The 14,839-nt window shown below is 37.7% G+C and overlaps 1 protein-coding gene across 1 annotated transcript in view; it reads right to left on the bottom strand.

The window, feature by feature from the left end:
• The window catches only part of LOC130568214 (nephrocystin-4-like), a 125,850-nt gene that overhangs the window by 32,160 nt on the left and 78,851 nt on the right, over positions 1 to 14,839 (bottom strand). Inside the window, exons 11-13 of the mRNA XM_057356932.1 lie at positions 9,393 to 9,448; positions 4,613 to 4,747; positions 1,970 to 2,118 (exon numbers count right to left, since the gene is read on the bottom strand). Of these exons, the coding sequence (XP_057212915.1) occupies positions 1,970 to 2,118; positions 4,613 to 4,747; positions 9,393 to 9,448 (340 nt within the window). The remainder of the gene's footprint in view (positions 1 to 1,969; positions 2,119 to 4,612; positions 4,748 to 9,392; positions 9,449 to 14,839) is intronic.

Here is a 14,839-nt window from a genome sequence, read left to right as displayed (position 1 = left end):
TTCACACAGAAATCAGAGCAGGATTAAAAGAGAGAAAGAGAGACAGAGAAAGAGAGGCATACAGATTGGTAAGAAAGTTCAGGGAGAGAAGCATTCACCTGTCCTTACAATACACAAAACCTGCATTCTTTTGACAATCGTGTGTTATTACATTTTGTCTCATATTGACTAAATACCAAGGTATTTAGGTTATTTCTGGATTTATAACCAGCCACCCATTTAAAACTCCTCAGAGAGAGGGGTAGTTTTATTATAATGTCCCAAGGACAATCAAACCTTCTGTCCTTGCCAGAAATAGTCTGCGCTCTCCAAAAATACATAAAAAATGTCCTTTTCAACACCTTTAAACTCAGCTTCAATTCAACTTAATTCATCCTGCTTTAGTATTCAGACTTCAATTTTAATTTCATAGAGCTCAATCAGATATAACAACTAATTCCTATTTTAAATAAAAAGTCAATGTGCTGTATCACAAAAAGCTTCTGAGCTCTGGGTCTCTGCAGGGCCAGGAGACAAATGTAAATAGTGTTGACCCGGGGCCTGTCTTAAAGTAGTACTGTGTTTGGTCAGAATTGGATGATGAATATCTAACACCAGTAAGCTGGGAATGAAAACTCTTCTACTTTTAAAGTGGAGAGTTTAAAGTCAAACTTTACTTTTCATTTGACTTTAAACTCACTGCTTCAGCAAAACCGCTGCCACTTTTAAAGCACAGCTAATGCACACTTTTAAAATCAGACCATTTGACAGGACTCTAAAATACTAAACCATAAATGAGTATATTATAAAGTATTATAAACTATTATATTTGTGTTATGGGGCAATGGCAACAGATGGAGATAGATGAGGGGCTGAAGAGATGTTAAAAGGATAGATAATAGAAAACAGGATTTATATTTGCTTATTTATATTATGTATAATTTATGTACTTTGCTTATTTATATAATATAAATATATAATTGAAAGCAGAATTTACATTTGCTTATTCATATGTAGGCTATAAATTATGTATAATTTATATACTTTGCTTATTTATACAATATATATATATATATATATAAAATTGAAAGCAGGATTTATATTTGCTTATTTATACAGCATATATTGCTTATTTATATGGCTATAAATGATGTATAATTTATATACTTAAGCTTGTATGTGTGCGTGTGTTTGTGCATGCGTGCGTGCGTATGTGCGTGCGTGCGTGCGTGCGTGTACTTGTACATCTATATTTGTGAGGACTGGTTTGAGTTGTAGACCAGCGGTGTGAGGACAAAGAGAGTAAAGTGAGGACAATTTGTCCGGTCCTCACTTCCAGAGACCCCTTTAAAGGGCTGTTTGAGGGTGGAGACTTGGTTTTAGGGTTTAGGTTATAATTAGGTTTAGGTTAAGTTTAGGGTAAGGGTTAGGGTCAGGCACGTAGTTCTGATGGTTAGGGTTAGGGTAACGGGCTAGAGATTGCATTGCATCAATGTATGTCCTCATAAAGATAGCTGCGCAAACGTGTGTGTGTGTGTGTGCGTGAGTGCGTGTGTAGGTGTGTGTGTGGACATGTTTTTATATCCCGGTGGGGACCTAAACCTGAATGCACACCAACACATGGGGACTCGTGCCACCATGGGGATCAAAATTGAGGTCCCCAAGGGCAAAAATGCTTATAAATTGTACAGAACAATATTTTTTTTAAATGCAAAAAGTTTTCTATGACCTTTAGGTTTAGGGGTAGGGTTAGGGGATAAAATATACAGCAAGTGTGTGTGTCTGTGTTTGTACATAATATGTATTCATTTATTTGGGTCAAAGAGAGACTGGAAATGTAATTGGTCATGCAAAACTTAATATATAATGAATATATAATGAATATGAGTGGGTTTCAGGGTTAAAATGTTCAAACCGTGTATCATATGGCCCCTGGAGTTCTTTTGAGCATGTAGAGATGGTGTGTGTCTGTGTGTTATGCAGTTCTCACCCTGCAGCGTGTGTACCGAGGGTAATGACAGGGGCGTGCACTGGGTTGAAGGTCAGCTCCTGTATCTCGCACTCGTCCTCACTTCTCTCTCCCTCTCTGTCCTGTACACTCAGCTCCAAGTGCGCTATGCTGCCGGCACCTAGACGCTCCTGATTCCATTTCAACACATACGCATACACAGGAAAAGAAGAAAAACAGACAAAATGAGGAATGTTTTTCAGTTGAAGTTCAACCAGCAGCAAATCTTGCTGAACAAAAACAAGAAAGGCTTTGATGAAGCTTTGGTATCATAAATCCTCAGCGTGGGATTGTCTTTAAATCACAGAAAATATTCCATCAGAAAAGCAAAAAGAAATTTTAAAATGTCCAGGTGTGTGAAGGTAAAGGCAGGTGAGAAGGATGACATATGAACTTCTTCGTCTCTAATACCAGAAATCCAACAACCAAATACTCTTAAAGGAATTTAAATAATTTATAAAACTTTTCCTAAATGAGCATTTGCTCAAAAAACAATTACATTTTTATTTGCTTTAGTCCATAATGCGTATTGATTCCAAAAATGGCATGTTCTTTCTTAATCTGGAGAGATTTATTCTGATTGGCTGGTTTGGAGGTCTCTGGAAAGTTTGCTTGAAAGAACGCTTGTGCTTGATAAACATGGGCAGAACAGACTCCATAACATTTTTGCTTTGCTTTGAGTTAAAACTGTTTTAGAAATGTTTTGTATTTATAACTTTTGGACAGAAAAAATTGTGATCACAAAATCTGAAGTCAACACATCAAATGCTGATTGTCTCGGTCTCTTGTGAACTGTCAGTGTTGTTCTTTTCTTTTCTTTTTTAAAAATTGTATTATATTATGTTTCTTTTTTCTTTATTATTTGATATATATTTTTATATATTTAGTTTTTATATGGTTATTATAAAAAAAATTCATTGCAGTACATGGTCCATAAGAAATCTCCGCTACCTGCAGTTGAATTTCTCTCTGTTACAGTGACATTTCACTACTAGCCTGTACTTCCTTGGCAAACTCTAGAACTTCATATTGCAGCTCTCATAATGTTCCTGTCCCCCTGTGATGGATTGCTTGTGTAGTAGCATCCCTCATTTGCAAGTCACTTTGGATAAAAGTGCCTGCTAAATGAATAAATGTCGACTGAAATGTGACATGCTACCATATGCACACAAAATCCAACACACACATATGCACATACAGCAACACTTCAGCCAAATTGCAAGAGACCTCCAACTTTCTGCTTGTAGACCAAAAGCTCGGCAGTCTTGAAATTAAAAAAGATAAAAGGATTGAAAACTCCGGCTTGGGAGCGAGAAATAGAAAAAAGGGAGTAAAAATGCACAAGGAATAATTAAATGTCATCATAAAATCACCCAGGATTCTTTAGAAGTGATATGACTATAACACATGAACTTGATCACAGCAGAAACTTCCTCTCTCATCTGTAAAAGAAAAGGCCTTGTGCGGCACACAGAAGCAAATAATCGTGGGGGCTGAAACGAGGCACTTTATGTGTTTATTTACACAGCACCAACATGTAGTCTAATGCTCTGTATGACTACCAGCATCAGTATAAACACACACACCCACACACTTCATTACCATAAGATCTGTAGATATCCCGGTGCATGTGTGAAATGTTCCCACTCTACAGTATACTGGCTGTATGTTTTTCTTCATTTACATAAAAATATAATATGCAGGATGCTAGGTGATGTATACCGTATAAAAACAAACACAATCCACAAACATAAATGTTGTTGTTTAACATGAAATCAAATGATTGTTTTGCAGAGTTCAAGCAAGCCCGGTGGATTCTGTGCACTGAGAACAGAGACCCATGATATAAAAAGAGAAATCGGGTTAGATGTGGAGCTGTAGAGTTGTTTTAGATAATCTCATTGACATGATTTTCAATCTGTACTTGAGCACACTTGCTGAACCTGGCCGGGTCTGAAAGTTCTGATCCACCGTTCTGTTTTTGAGAGCAATTCAAAGCAGATTTTTTTGCAGAAGATCTTACGCAAGCATGAAAAGATCCTAAAGCGGCCGCTAGCTTTTTCAAACCAATTGGATGTTAATAGAGCTCTCAAAAGGAAGAACATTTTGAAAGTTGGATTTTGCAGGAAAGTTTTTAACCTGTTTAATGACAAAGAATTATTGTGGCATGTAATATGTAACCGGCATGCTAGCAGGTGTAACTACAGATTAAGAGATAAATAGAGTGCTCTACTGCTTACTGTAGCCTGTGGTCTGAATTTGAATCTTTATATGTGATCCAAAGGACTATGTGTGTATGCGTGCGTTTCTCTGTAATGTTTTGAGTGGATGTAGGCGTTTTATTGCTTTGCACGAATGCATCTTGGATTTTGCAGGAAATCTGAATCTTTATGTTTGATCCAAAGGATTATGTGTGTATGCATAAGAGTATACTGTACTGTAAAAGGTGTGTGCGTATGCGTATGTTTCTCTGTAATGTTTTGAGTGTGTGTAGGCGTTTTATTGATTTGCACTAATGCATCCTAGTGCTTTTGTTCTAAAGGAAAAGGAACATATATATTTGTGTTTGTTAGTGTCGGTGTGTGGTGTGCGGTGTGTGTGTGCGTATGTGGGTGGAAAACTTACGACATGTGACAGCTGGTGGGCCGATGCCATCAGGGAGGGAGAGAGAAGAGAGGGGATCTGTTGTTGCCATGGAGACCCCACTGTGTGGCTCATGGTCGGGTACCGTGAAGTCGTAGCAAGCTCAGAGAGAGACAGCTGAACAACAGAATCAGAGAAAAAAAAAAACAGAAAGAAAAAAATGAATACATATTTATCGCATGGTGCAATGGGCAGAAGCATCTGACGAAGTGGCAATCCCCCGCAGCTGGCATCAACATAATGCCAACCTCCAGCCGACACAAAAGCAGGATGAAATTAGAAGCCCGTTTTTGTGTAAACGTGACAGATCCAGCTTTGGATGCTGCTACTCTGGTTGCACATATTTTTACATGAGCCCTAATTTCTCTTGGTTTTGAGCGTTTCACTATTCCTGTTTCTTCCTTCCTTCTAACGCGAGTCTTTATTGCAGTCAAAACAGCAAAAGTAAAGCTGTGATCCCCTCCCCATGTGCACACACAAGAACATTTTCCGATGAGGTCATCAATTGCAGAGCTGCTTGTATAACATTGTGCAAAATGTAAAGATTTCAAATCAGCAAAGCTTGTTCTCTAGGGCTTATTTAAATGAATACATTATGACTGTGCTGATGCAACTGTGCTGAATTTCATCAGCGTGTGCCTAAAGAAGCTTTGTGTGGTAAGGAGAGGCTGTTTGGTGATCTGTATTTCACACGGCTGGATGACTGTGCTACAGCGATAGAAGCAGAATATAGGCTGTGATGGGGTCAGTGGTGTTAAACTCATGACTCAAGTGCCTTCACTACAGACTAAATCACTGACACCCGGCCGACTCATGTCTCCACTGACCCCAATACAGACCCATTTATGACTCAGCGACCCCAATACTGCATAAACTCATGACAACACCGAGTCTAGTTCAGCTTAAACCTGTGAGTCCAGAGTTTCAAATCCTGCTGAAGACTGTAAAATAAAATGCAAAATAAAGGTTTAACAGTTGTACAAATCAATACAGAAAGTTCCTTTATATTAATATATGCCTTATTTTCACAGATTTTTTTACAGTGTACACGTACATTTAAGTACCAATATTCATGAGAAACATAGACACTAGGGTTCCACTAAAATGTACAGTGGCCTGGTGGCAAAGACAATTTTTCAAAAATAAGTTCTATTTTGAGCCAATTTTAGCAATAATATGAATTGCAAAATCATTGTAAAGAGATCAATCCCCCTGAACTTTACACAGGTGTCTTCAGGTGTCCAAATAATTTGTCATTTTTTAAATATACAATAGGCTACATGTATATTTTGGTCTTTTTTTATAGGAAAAGGGAATAGAATAGTAGACATGAAAATGGGGGATGAGAGAGGGCGCATGAAAACGGGACATGACCGTGGTACAACTTTTACCTGTATATATCCATAGCATGTGCTCAGCCAACTATCCAAACAAATCTTGTCCTTATTTTGAAAAGTATATTTATTTTGTTATTTCTAAACCCCAACATATATCTTGTTGTAAAATGTTATCTTGAAGCGATTCTTTTATAATGTTGATGTATTTTAATAAAATAGTCCTTTTTGCTTTTAATCAGACAAGAAAGTTGACAAGAGACAGGACGTTATGAAGAGGGGGTTGACCTGTGCCGGATTCGACCGCCACCACACAACATGTTGGAGTACATGTACCGCCCACCAGGTCAGGTCTGTTGTGTCATTCTGCTGTCTTGCTATAAAATAAATGCCGTTTGGTTTAATTTTTTTATCTAATGCAATAACATTCATGTAGTTCTGGCCTAATTGACCAAACAGCCTTCTTTCTGGAGCCACTTTATATGCAAATATGAGTCATTAAATGTATTATTTATAAGTCATTAGAGTTTAACATTAATTATAAAGTTTGGAACAGTGTTTAAATAATTTTGCTAACAAAAGTTCTATTGAAAGAAGGAAACTCCGGACTTTACTTGGGTCAGTGCAGAGTGCAGCAACATCAGACACGTAAACAAGTGACTCGCTCGCAAGAGCTCAAGTGTTATTACAGCCATCACTCAGAAGAGAGAGGCAGGATAGAGAGAACAGAAGACAGACAGACAGACAGACAGACAGACAGACACATCCGCATGACGGCTGAACTACTGACAGACACAGTGCCAACAGAAGAGGAGCAACGTCAGAATAAAAATCGTGCCTGTCGATATTCACAAAGCCAGCTCTTGTTTGACATACACTCACTTTCATGCATACTAAAAAACAAAATCAATAACAGAGGCATCGCTGTTTCTGAAAGAGAGAGGGATAGAAAGAGGCACAGGCTCTTTTATAAAGCATTAACTATAAATAGAGCGTGAGTGCATGCATCTAAAGCAAGCACTTTATCTCGCAAAATTCAGTACAGGATGTGGATATGTGCTGGATGGCATTATTAACCCCTTAGAGACCCAAGCATTGATATTGATGATGCATTTTTGTCCTTGGGTGAATTTTGGGTTTTAGAAAGCTGCAAGGATAAAATCTGGATAATATTCTCAAACAAGGTCTCTGAAATAACACTTAATCAAAATGCCGAAAATGATCATTTAGACAAAGTGCTACCACAGTTGCTTTGACCTTTACAAAATCCTGCAACTTTTCTATCTTAAATATCAGCTTTTATTAAAAGCCATAAAATTGATTGGGAAGAATTCATCATTGATTTTATTAATGTGCTATGAAGTGTTAAACAAAAAACTGTAATAATATTTTTTCTAACAATTAAAAAAATACTAAAGAAAAATGTTATTATATTTCATTTTTTTAAATATATGTTTATAATTTTTTTTAATGCTGCCATTTTTCTATTAGTAAACATATTGGGAAACATATAAATCTACAGGTCAAAAAATAACATATATATATGATCCACAACAGTCAAGCAATGGTGTTAGTAAGAGGTGTCATTTGACTTTGGCATGCTGGGAGATTTAATAACGTATTGCAATTTCATGTAGAGGGTCTCCGAGGGTTAAGAGCCTCATGCATAAGAGCAGAGTAAAGCAGAAACACAATAATGTATCTTTGCATCACATTGATGTGTAAATGAGAGCCCCTCTGCGATTGATACCAGACAATAAAACATATCGTAAAAACAGATCTGATACTGTCTGCTCCTTTATTGTTTGTAGTATGACTAAACTGGTCTGTACATGTCTATCTCAATCCACATGTTTGTGTTTGAGAGAGAGAGATAAAAACAGTGAAAAGACTAGAAAGACCACCATCAATCAGAGAGATGTACAGCTCAAGACAGTCCTGACATCCTTTTTCAGGCTGAGTGAGGGACTCACGCTTTAGGATAAAAACACACACCGGGTTAAGATAAGAACATTTTAAACACCCTCTCTAAATTGGTGTTTCTCTAAATTAGCTAAGCACTAAAATTGACGAGCACCAGAGCAGTGCTTGTGAGCTGTGGGGTTACAGAAAGTGTCTCTGGGGGGTCTTAAAGGTCTAAAAGCATCAGCTTTGTTTTCTTCGTTCTCCATTGAAGAGTTAAATCGGGCTTTGCTAGACGGAGCGAAATTCTGAGCCATTTGGAATCAACACATTTCCGTCTGCCAGCCGACAAAATCTGTTTTTGCGTTCGGACGACTTGTAAAAAACAGTGTCTGAAAATAGAGAGTGTTTATCCGTGCATTAAAGTGCAAATAAAGGCTTGACTCAGAACGGTCACTGCCTGCATATTTTGTCCAGCACTAAACACATTACAGCCTTAACTAGGGATGTAACGATTCACCGTGAGCCGGTTGAAAATCGGTTATAATGAGTGACGATTCAATTCGGTTGAGGCTTGAACTGAATCGCAATACATTCTTTGAACAGCAGGGGCCGCTATTTTCACTGCAAACCTAAACGTGGATGCTGATATTTCTTAAATGCAAAAAAATCCAAGAAAAGCACAGACAGTATTAGTTTGTTTATATTAAAGAGATTTTTCTATTATTAATTTGTTATAAAATCGCAGTTTACTTTTGTTATTTGAAATAAAACATTATTTTATTATGCAAAGAAACGTGAAGCATTTAAGAAATAATGCAAGGGAAGTTGTTCATTTCTAATTTGTTTCAACTCATTTTTTAAAAATAAATCGTGAGTAAATCGTGAATAAATCGCATCGTGAGATCAGAATCGTGAATCGCATCGCATCGTGAGCTGAGTGAATCGTTACATCCCTAGCCTTAACTAATAAATAGCTTGTGGCGCTAATATCGGACAATGTCCGTCTGTGAGACAGTGTGCAAACAATGCCTGAATTCTAAACGAAACCCCATTTTTTCCATTTAACTTCGACAGACGAAAAATCTTGAAATGAAGCCCTCTTGGTTGAGCTTACGGATTTGAAGGTAAATAATAGACTGGCAGTAGAACGGGGTCGTGAGCCCCAGGCCCTTGTGCTCGGTCTGCGCCGCTTCAAATCTCAGTGTGTTATATGAAGAAAAGAGGTGCGCTCTTTATCCTGGCCATCAATACTGACCAGCTCTGTCTCCAGTCTGCTTTGTAACTCCCTACAAATACTTTTTCCTAGCTTTCATGGTGCAATGCTACCGTAACTATTAGAAACAGCTCCTGGGCACTCGGGTCAGCAGAACATGGCAATAAGACTGTTCTGATTCTGTCTGGTACAAGTTACAACATCACAGCTGGGCTACAGCAGCCAAGTTTGTTCTAAAACTGTTGTCATTGTGGTGACACAGGCACAAAGTGCACCCTGGGAAAGGGCAATATCATTTTTTGGGACTTACGGCTGGCCCACGGGGAGACTGCGCTGTCGAAGCTGTCGGCTCGAGGACGTTCTCATCTAAAAGGGAAATAAACAACAAAAATAAAATTTATAAAACAGTCATATAATATAATATAATAAAACCGTCATATAATTAATATAATATAATATAATGTAATGTAATGTATATAATAATGTCATGTAATGTCATGTAAAAAAAATATTAAATTAAAAGTAAAGTAAAGTAAAATAATATAAAATAAAATAAAATAAAGAAAAATAAAATAAAATAAACTTTTTAAATAACTATTTATTTCTTTGTGTATTCATATTTTTTAAAGAAAAATTACTGCGTGCACCTTTAATTAAAGTCTGATGATAGCCTGTTTGAAACTTTTTATTTAACATTTTATAACTTATTGCATTGATTTTGAAATAAATGTTCAAACAAGTAAACATAGTAAGCTACATTGTAATACATAAGTGTATCTGGCCAATGCTGATTTGCATTCACAGCGTAAAGACAATCCACTACACCTGAACCTGCACAATGAATCATATTTGTCCCTTAAAACCAGCAGCGGTAGAAAGGCTCTGGACCAGACGAGAGAGGAGTTCAGGGTTACAGCGAACAGCACATCATTCCCTTGGTCCAATAATGAGGTCAGTTCTGTTTGCCACTTCTAATGGCCTTGCACAAGGTATGATAAGAAAACTGAATGACAGATTCTCACCCACTGTTTTCAATATGTGCTTCACATTTGTGCTCCTTTATCCGTAACACAATTACCAGATGCTTGGATGAGAACGCCATAAGCTCCCTTATGTTAAAACAGACACTTTTTATGACTCACTCTTGTTTTCACTAACTGATTTTCATAGGATAAGCGCGTGACAAGTGTAAAATCCTGGGAGAGTTTAAAATTGGCCGCTTGGGATTTGACACCGACAGAATGTGCTAAACCATCTGTGCTTAAGGGACACGGGAGAACGAATAAGTGTAGCAACCGTCCTGTAAAATGAATGAGATATACAATGGGCCGGTCCTAGATGCTGATTGGTTAACAGGTGTACTTTATTCACAAAACAGCCTCTCTTACCTTTTTTATAACATATTACCAAATACACCAACATATTCTAATAACAAATTACACAAGTAGAATCTGCTTTCTGAAAGCAGCTCTGTCACATTCAGTTTTTTAAAGGATGTCAGATGCATTTAATGTTAAATTTGCCTGGTTAACTGATCCGAGGGGGCTTGCACTTCAGGCTACCAAACACTGACTGGGTAAATGTTCTGGATAGATTTTTATTTATCTTCTCCAGCACCCTGGCGAGCTGAATGTTCACCTTTCAGTCTGGAACAACAGATACTGAACGTGTCTGGTTATTTTCTGAACATTAATGATAAACCTGTCCTAATATGTCATGACGGGAAAAAACAACTTTATTAAACAAAAGAAAATCAAGACCGTTCAAAGTCTGGGGAGGTGACACCACTGGCAGCAGGATACGGGTTCACGACAGAATATCAGAGAGAACAGATGAGAGACTCTAATTAACCTGAAAGACCCTCAGGATGCATTTCTTTAAAAGTGCAAAAACAACTCCTTAAAAGTTTTTTTAAACTGACAATTTCAGAAAGTTTGAGTAGGAGTACTTGAGAAGTTCAATAAGGTTTAATGATAGACTTTGCACGCTGGTTTAAAGGGATTGTTCACCCGAAAATTTAAATTCTGTCATCATTTACTCCTCAGGCTGTTCCAAACCTGTATAAATTTCTTTGTTTTGCTGAACACAAAGAAAGATGTTTGAAAGAATTTCAGTAACCAAACAGATCTCACCCCCCATTTACTGCCATAGTAGAGAAAATAAATACTATGGGATTCAATGGGGGATGAGATCTGTTTGGTTACTGACATTCTTTCAAATATCTTCCTCTGTGTTTGGGAGAACAAAGAAATGTATACAGGCTTGGAACAACCTATGGGTGAGTGAATGATGACAGAATTTTCATTTTTGGGTGAACTTTACCTTTAACAGCCATAATTTGACTATTTTTCAGATGATCAACACCACTGGCCAATAACCTTGTCTGATTAACAAAATGTTTAATTTACCTTTAATTTAATGCATTAACAGCTTCGGCCATGGATAACATTCTGTTTTCCAACTGTTTTTTAAAGTAAATAAATCATATATCAAATAATATCAAATATAAACAGTTGCATCATGAAGAGGGGAACTGCCTCTCATATACCATGTGGATTATCAAAGCAACTTTCAAAAACGATTTGCATATATTAATAAATAATGAAGTTGCACAATTATTGTAGGTAAGGATAGTGGCACAAATGTCACCCACACATCAAATTCGGGCAGTCCAATCAACTTGCCTCCAGTTGATCAAGTCCCGCCTCCAATCCAATCAAGTCCAATCAAGCCATCATTCGCTTTAAACTGAAAGTTCTATCCACCTGATGTAGCTGAAAACATACATCCTTTTTTTCTGTTGAAAACAAAACTTTCTCTTAAATTAAAGGGGATGTGCAACGGTGTTTCATGCATTCTGGCTTCTTTCAAGGTTAAACATGCTGTCTTCTCATGCTTGGCATGGTCAACTTGTCAAAAAACGATTTGGACACATGACGTAGTATTTCTGTGCTCGATACACTCCCCCAGCGTTCGTATAGGTTTCTGTAAAAAAAATTAGAATATGAAAATCTGTTACGTAACAACTTGCCCTTATTGGGCAACTCTCTCAGAAAAGCACACCCATGGCAAGGTGAAAGTAATAGCCCGCCCACGCGTCAAACGGCGAGCGATAGGAAGACCCGCTTACCATCAAGATTGGCTGCGCTGTGGGCCTGCTGCTGCAGCTCGTTACTCTTGCAATAGTGAGAGAAGTTGAGGTGTGTTTGTTTGTTCACGGCATTTTAGTTATGGATGTTATGTAAATGATGGATATAACGCTGGATTTGGAAATCGTTTGAAACTGATAAATGGCGCAGTCCCAACACTAAAAGATGCCGGACATGAACTGCACACGGTAAGTGAAACTGAGTCATATGTTTGTGTTTTGTTGGCAATGGGTGCGCACGTGTTTTAGTTCCGCCCCCCATCCAGCCCGCACGCGTCGTATGTTTTCGGAAATAATCGTAAAAAAAAGCTGTATCTGTCTTTTATAAATGTGATCAAACTATAGACTCTACGGATTTTTGAAGGGCGCATTACTATTCTGTAATTACTCAAGATTAACATAAGATATGCAGAAACTGTCTGAGTTATGGCCACTTTAAAGAACTACAGAGTTTTCAAAAGGGCAGGTGAGCTGTCGCCCCCTGCAGAGAAACAGGTGCATAACACTTTTGATTATTCAGTACAGTATACTGTAAATAGGCTGCCAGTCAAGAGTTTGAGTTCATTTATATTTTTACATATAATTAAACTCATCAAAACTATTACATAAAATTATTTTTAAAAATTAGCGTCAAACCCTTTGACTAGAATTTCCAAAATTGTTCTCTTGGCATTTTTTCATTCAGCTTCGTAAGATCTCAATTTTTAGGGAGTATTGAAGAAGCGCCCAATCAATTCAGGGCTCTTATTTGCTGCTTTTTCTTCATTAGCTGTCATCCATTTCAAAAATGGTTGTTTTCTAATAAAAATATTTTTGCCTACAAAAGTAATTTCAGACATCTAAGCATACGCTTTAAGATTAAACATTTTTTTTCAAGTTCATTAGAAACATTTCAGTCAAGCGTTTACAAACTGTTATATAGACCGGTTGCACAACCCATATCGGCCGACCACTAGCATAGACACTTAAAGAGACAGTTCACCCCAAAATTAAATCATTTACTCACCCTCTTGACATTCCAAACCTGTATGGCTTTTTTTCTTCAGCAAAACACAAGAAGATATTTTGAAAAATGTTGGTAAAAGAAAACCGTTGGTCCATATTAACTTTTTGTGTCCATACAAAAGTCAATGTGGACCAACGGTTTTTGGTTACCAACATTCTTCAAAATATCTTCATTTGTGTTTTTCAGAAGAAAGAAAGTCATATAGGTTTATAATGACAAGAGGTTGAGTAAACGATGACAGAATTTCATTTTGGGGTGAACTATCCCTTTAAGATAAAATGCATTACATACAGTATAATTGTTCCATAGAAGTATTGCTAAGATCCATGATACAGAAATAACAGCATATACACATGACTGAACAACGGGTACAAATGCTGTAGCAGAAATGTCAGCACATCCAAACACGTGTCTACATGTGTGGGGTGTTTCCTTGCTGAGTGAAGGTGACCACACAGTTGGGTGACAACACGTCTCACAGTCTGATCTCAATCTGTTTTTCCTGCATGTGTGAACTCATCAGCCCATCCACAACACTTCCTCTCTCACTCTCTCTCGTTCTGTCTGTCTTACACCTTCCTTCTCATTTACACTTCATCTTCTTTCTTCACGCCCTTTTATTCCTGAATGTGTAAGTTTCACTCATTCCTTTTTAATTAAATTTTGGGGTCTTTTTGGAAAGAGTCTGGAATACATTTTCTTCTCAATAAGGCCGATATGACAGAAACGAAGAGCAACAGACATGTGACGACCAATTATCTCACATTTTCCTTGAGTCCTGACAGCAAACGACGCTCAGGAATCACAAACCACATCAAACACCAGCAAAAAACCTTTTTGTGCCCCAAAAACCTTCGCAAACAAAGATTTGCAGTTTGATCGGCAGCATCGGTGAGTTCTGGAGTTATTAGGAACAGGGATGAGATCTCTCGAGACAGAAACAAATCAAAACTTGATTGACTTCCTGCGTAATGCGGACGGACGGGCTGCCACGTCGGTAATGATTCACATGGGTTAATCGAACCGCTGATGTGCGCGCTATCAAACAGCCCTCATAAATAAGCGTGTGTGTTCTCATGTTTATGCAGCCATTATAAATCACAGATATGGGAAGGCTGCGTGCGATTGGCTGAAGGGCAGAACGGGCTATCTTTGTGTTTGATCTAAGTTTGTCGAATGTTACAGATGTAACAACCAACATCAACGACAGAAGTGAACACATTCAGGTCATCGCTGTCCGCATATCGCACTCTTCTCATATTCTGTACACACAACAAGTAGATGCGGACCTAATGAAATATTAACAGATCTGTGGGTCGTAACAGATCATTTTTTTAATGCTAATAAACTTAGTTAACCCAATATTAATGTGCAAAGACAACTTTGAGCAAGACATACAGCACTGGTAGCTCATCTCTCATAACATGAAGAGAGATTGCAAATTTGGCAGGGTGCCTGACCTAAGGGCCTTAAAGCTTGGCACCTCCAATATAGAGGTGGGTCTCAAGTCAGAAGAGTGAGAAGAAAAAGCCATCAAGAAAAGAAGGAAGAGTGAGGGAAGAGCATATGTTTCTGTCTTCTTTCATCCTGTCCATAACAACAT

Source organism: Triplophysa rosa, linkage group LG17 (assembly GCF_024868665.1).
Source record: "Triplophysa rosa linkage group LG17, Trosa_1v2, whole genome shotgun sequence".
NCBI lineage: Eukaryota > Metazoa > Chordata > Actinopteri > Cypriniformes > Nemacheilidae > Triplophysa > Triplophysa rosa.
This window is presented reverse-complemented; position numbering and strand designations above follow the sequence as displayed.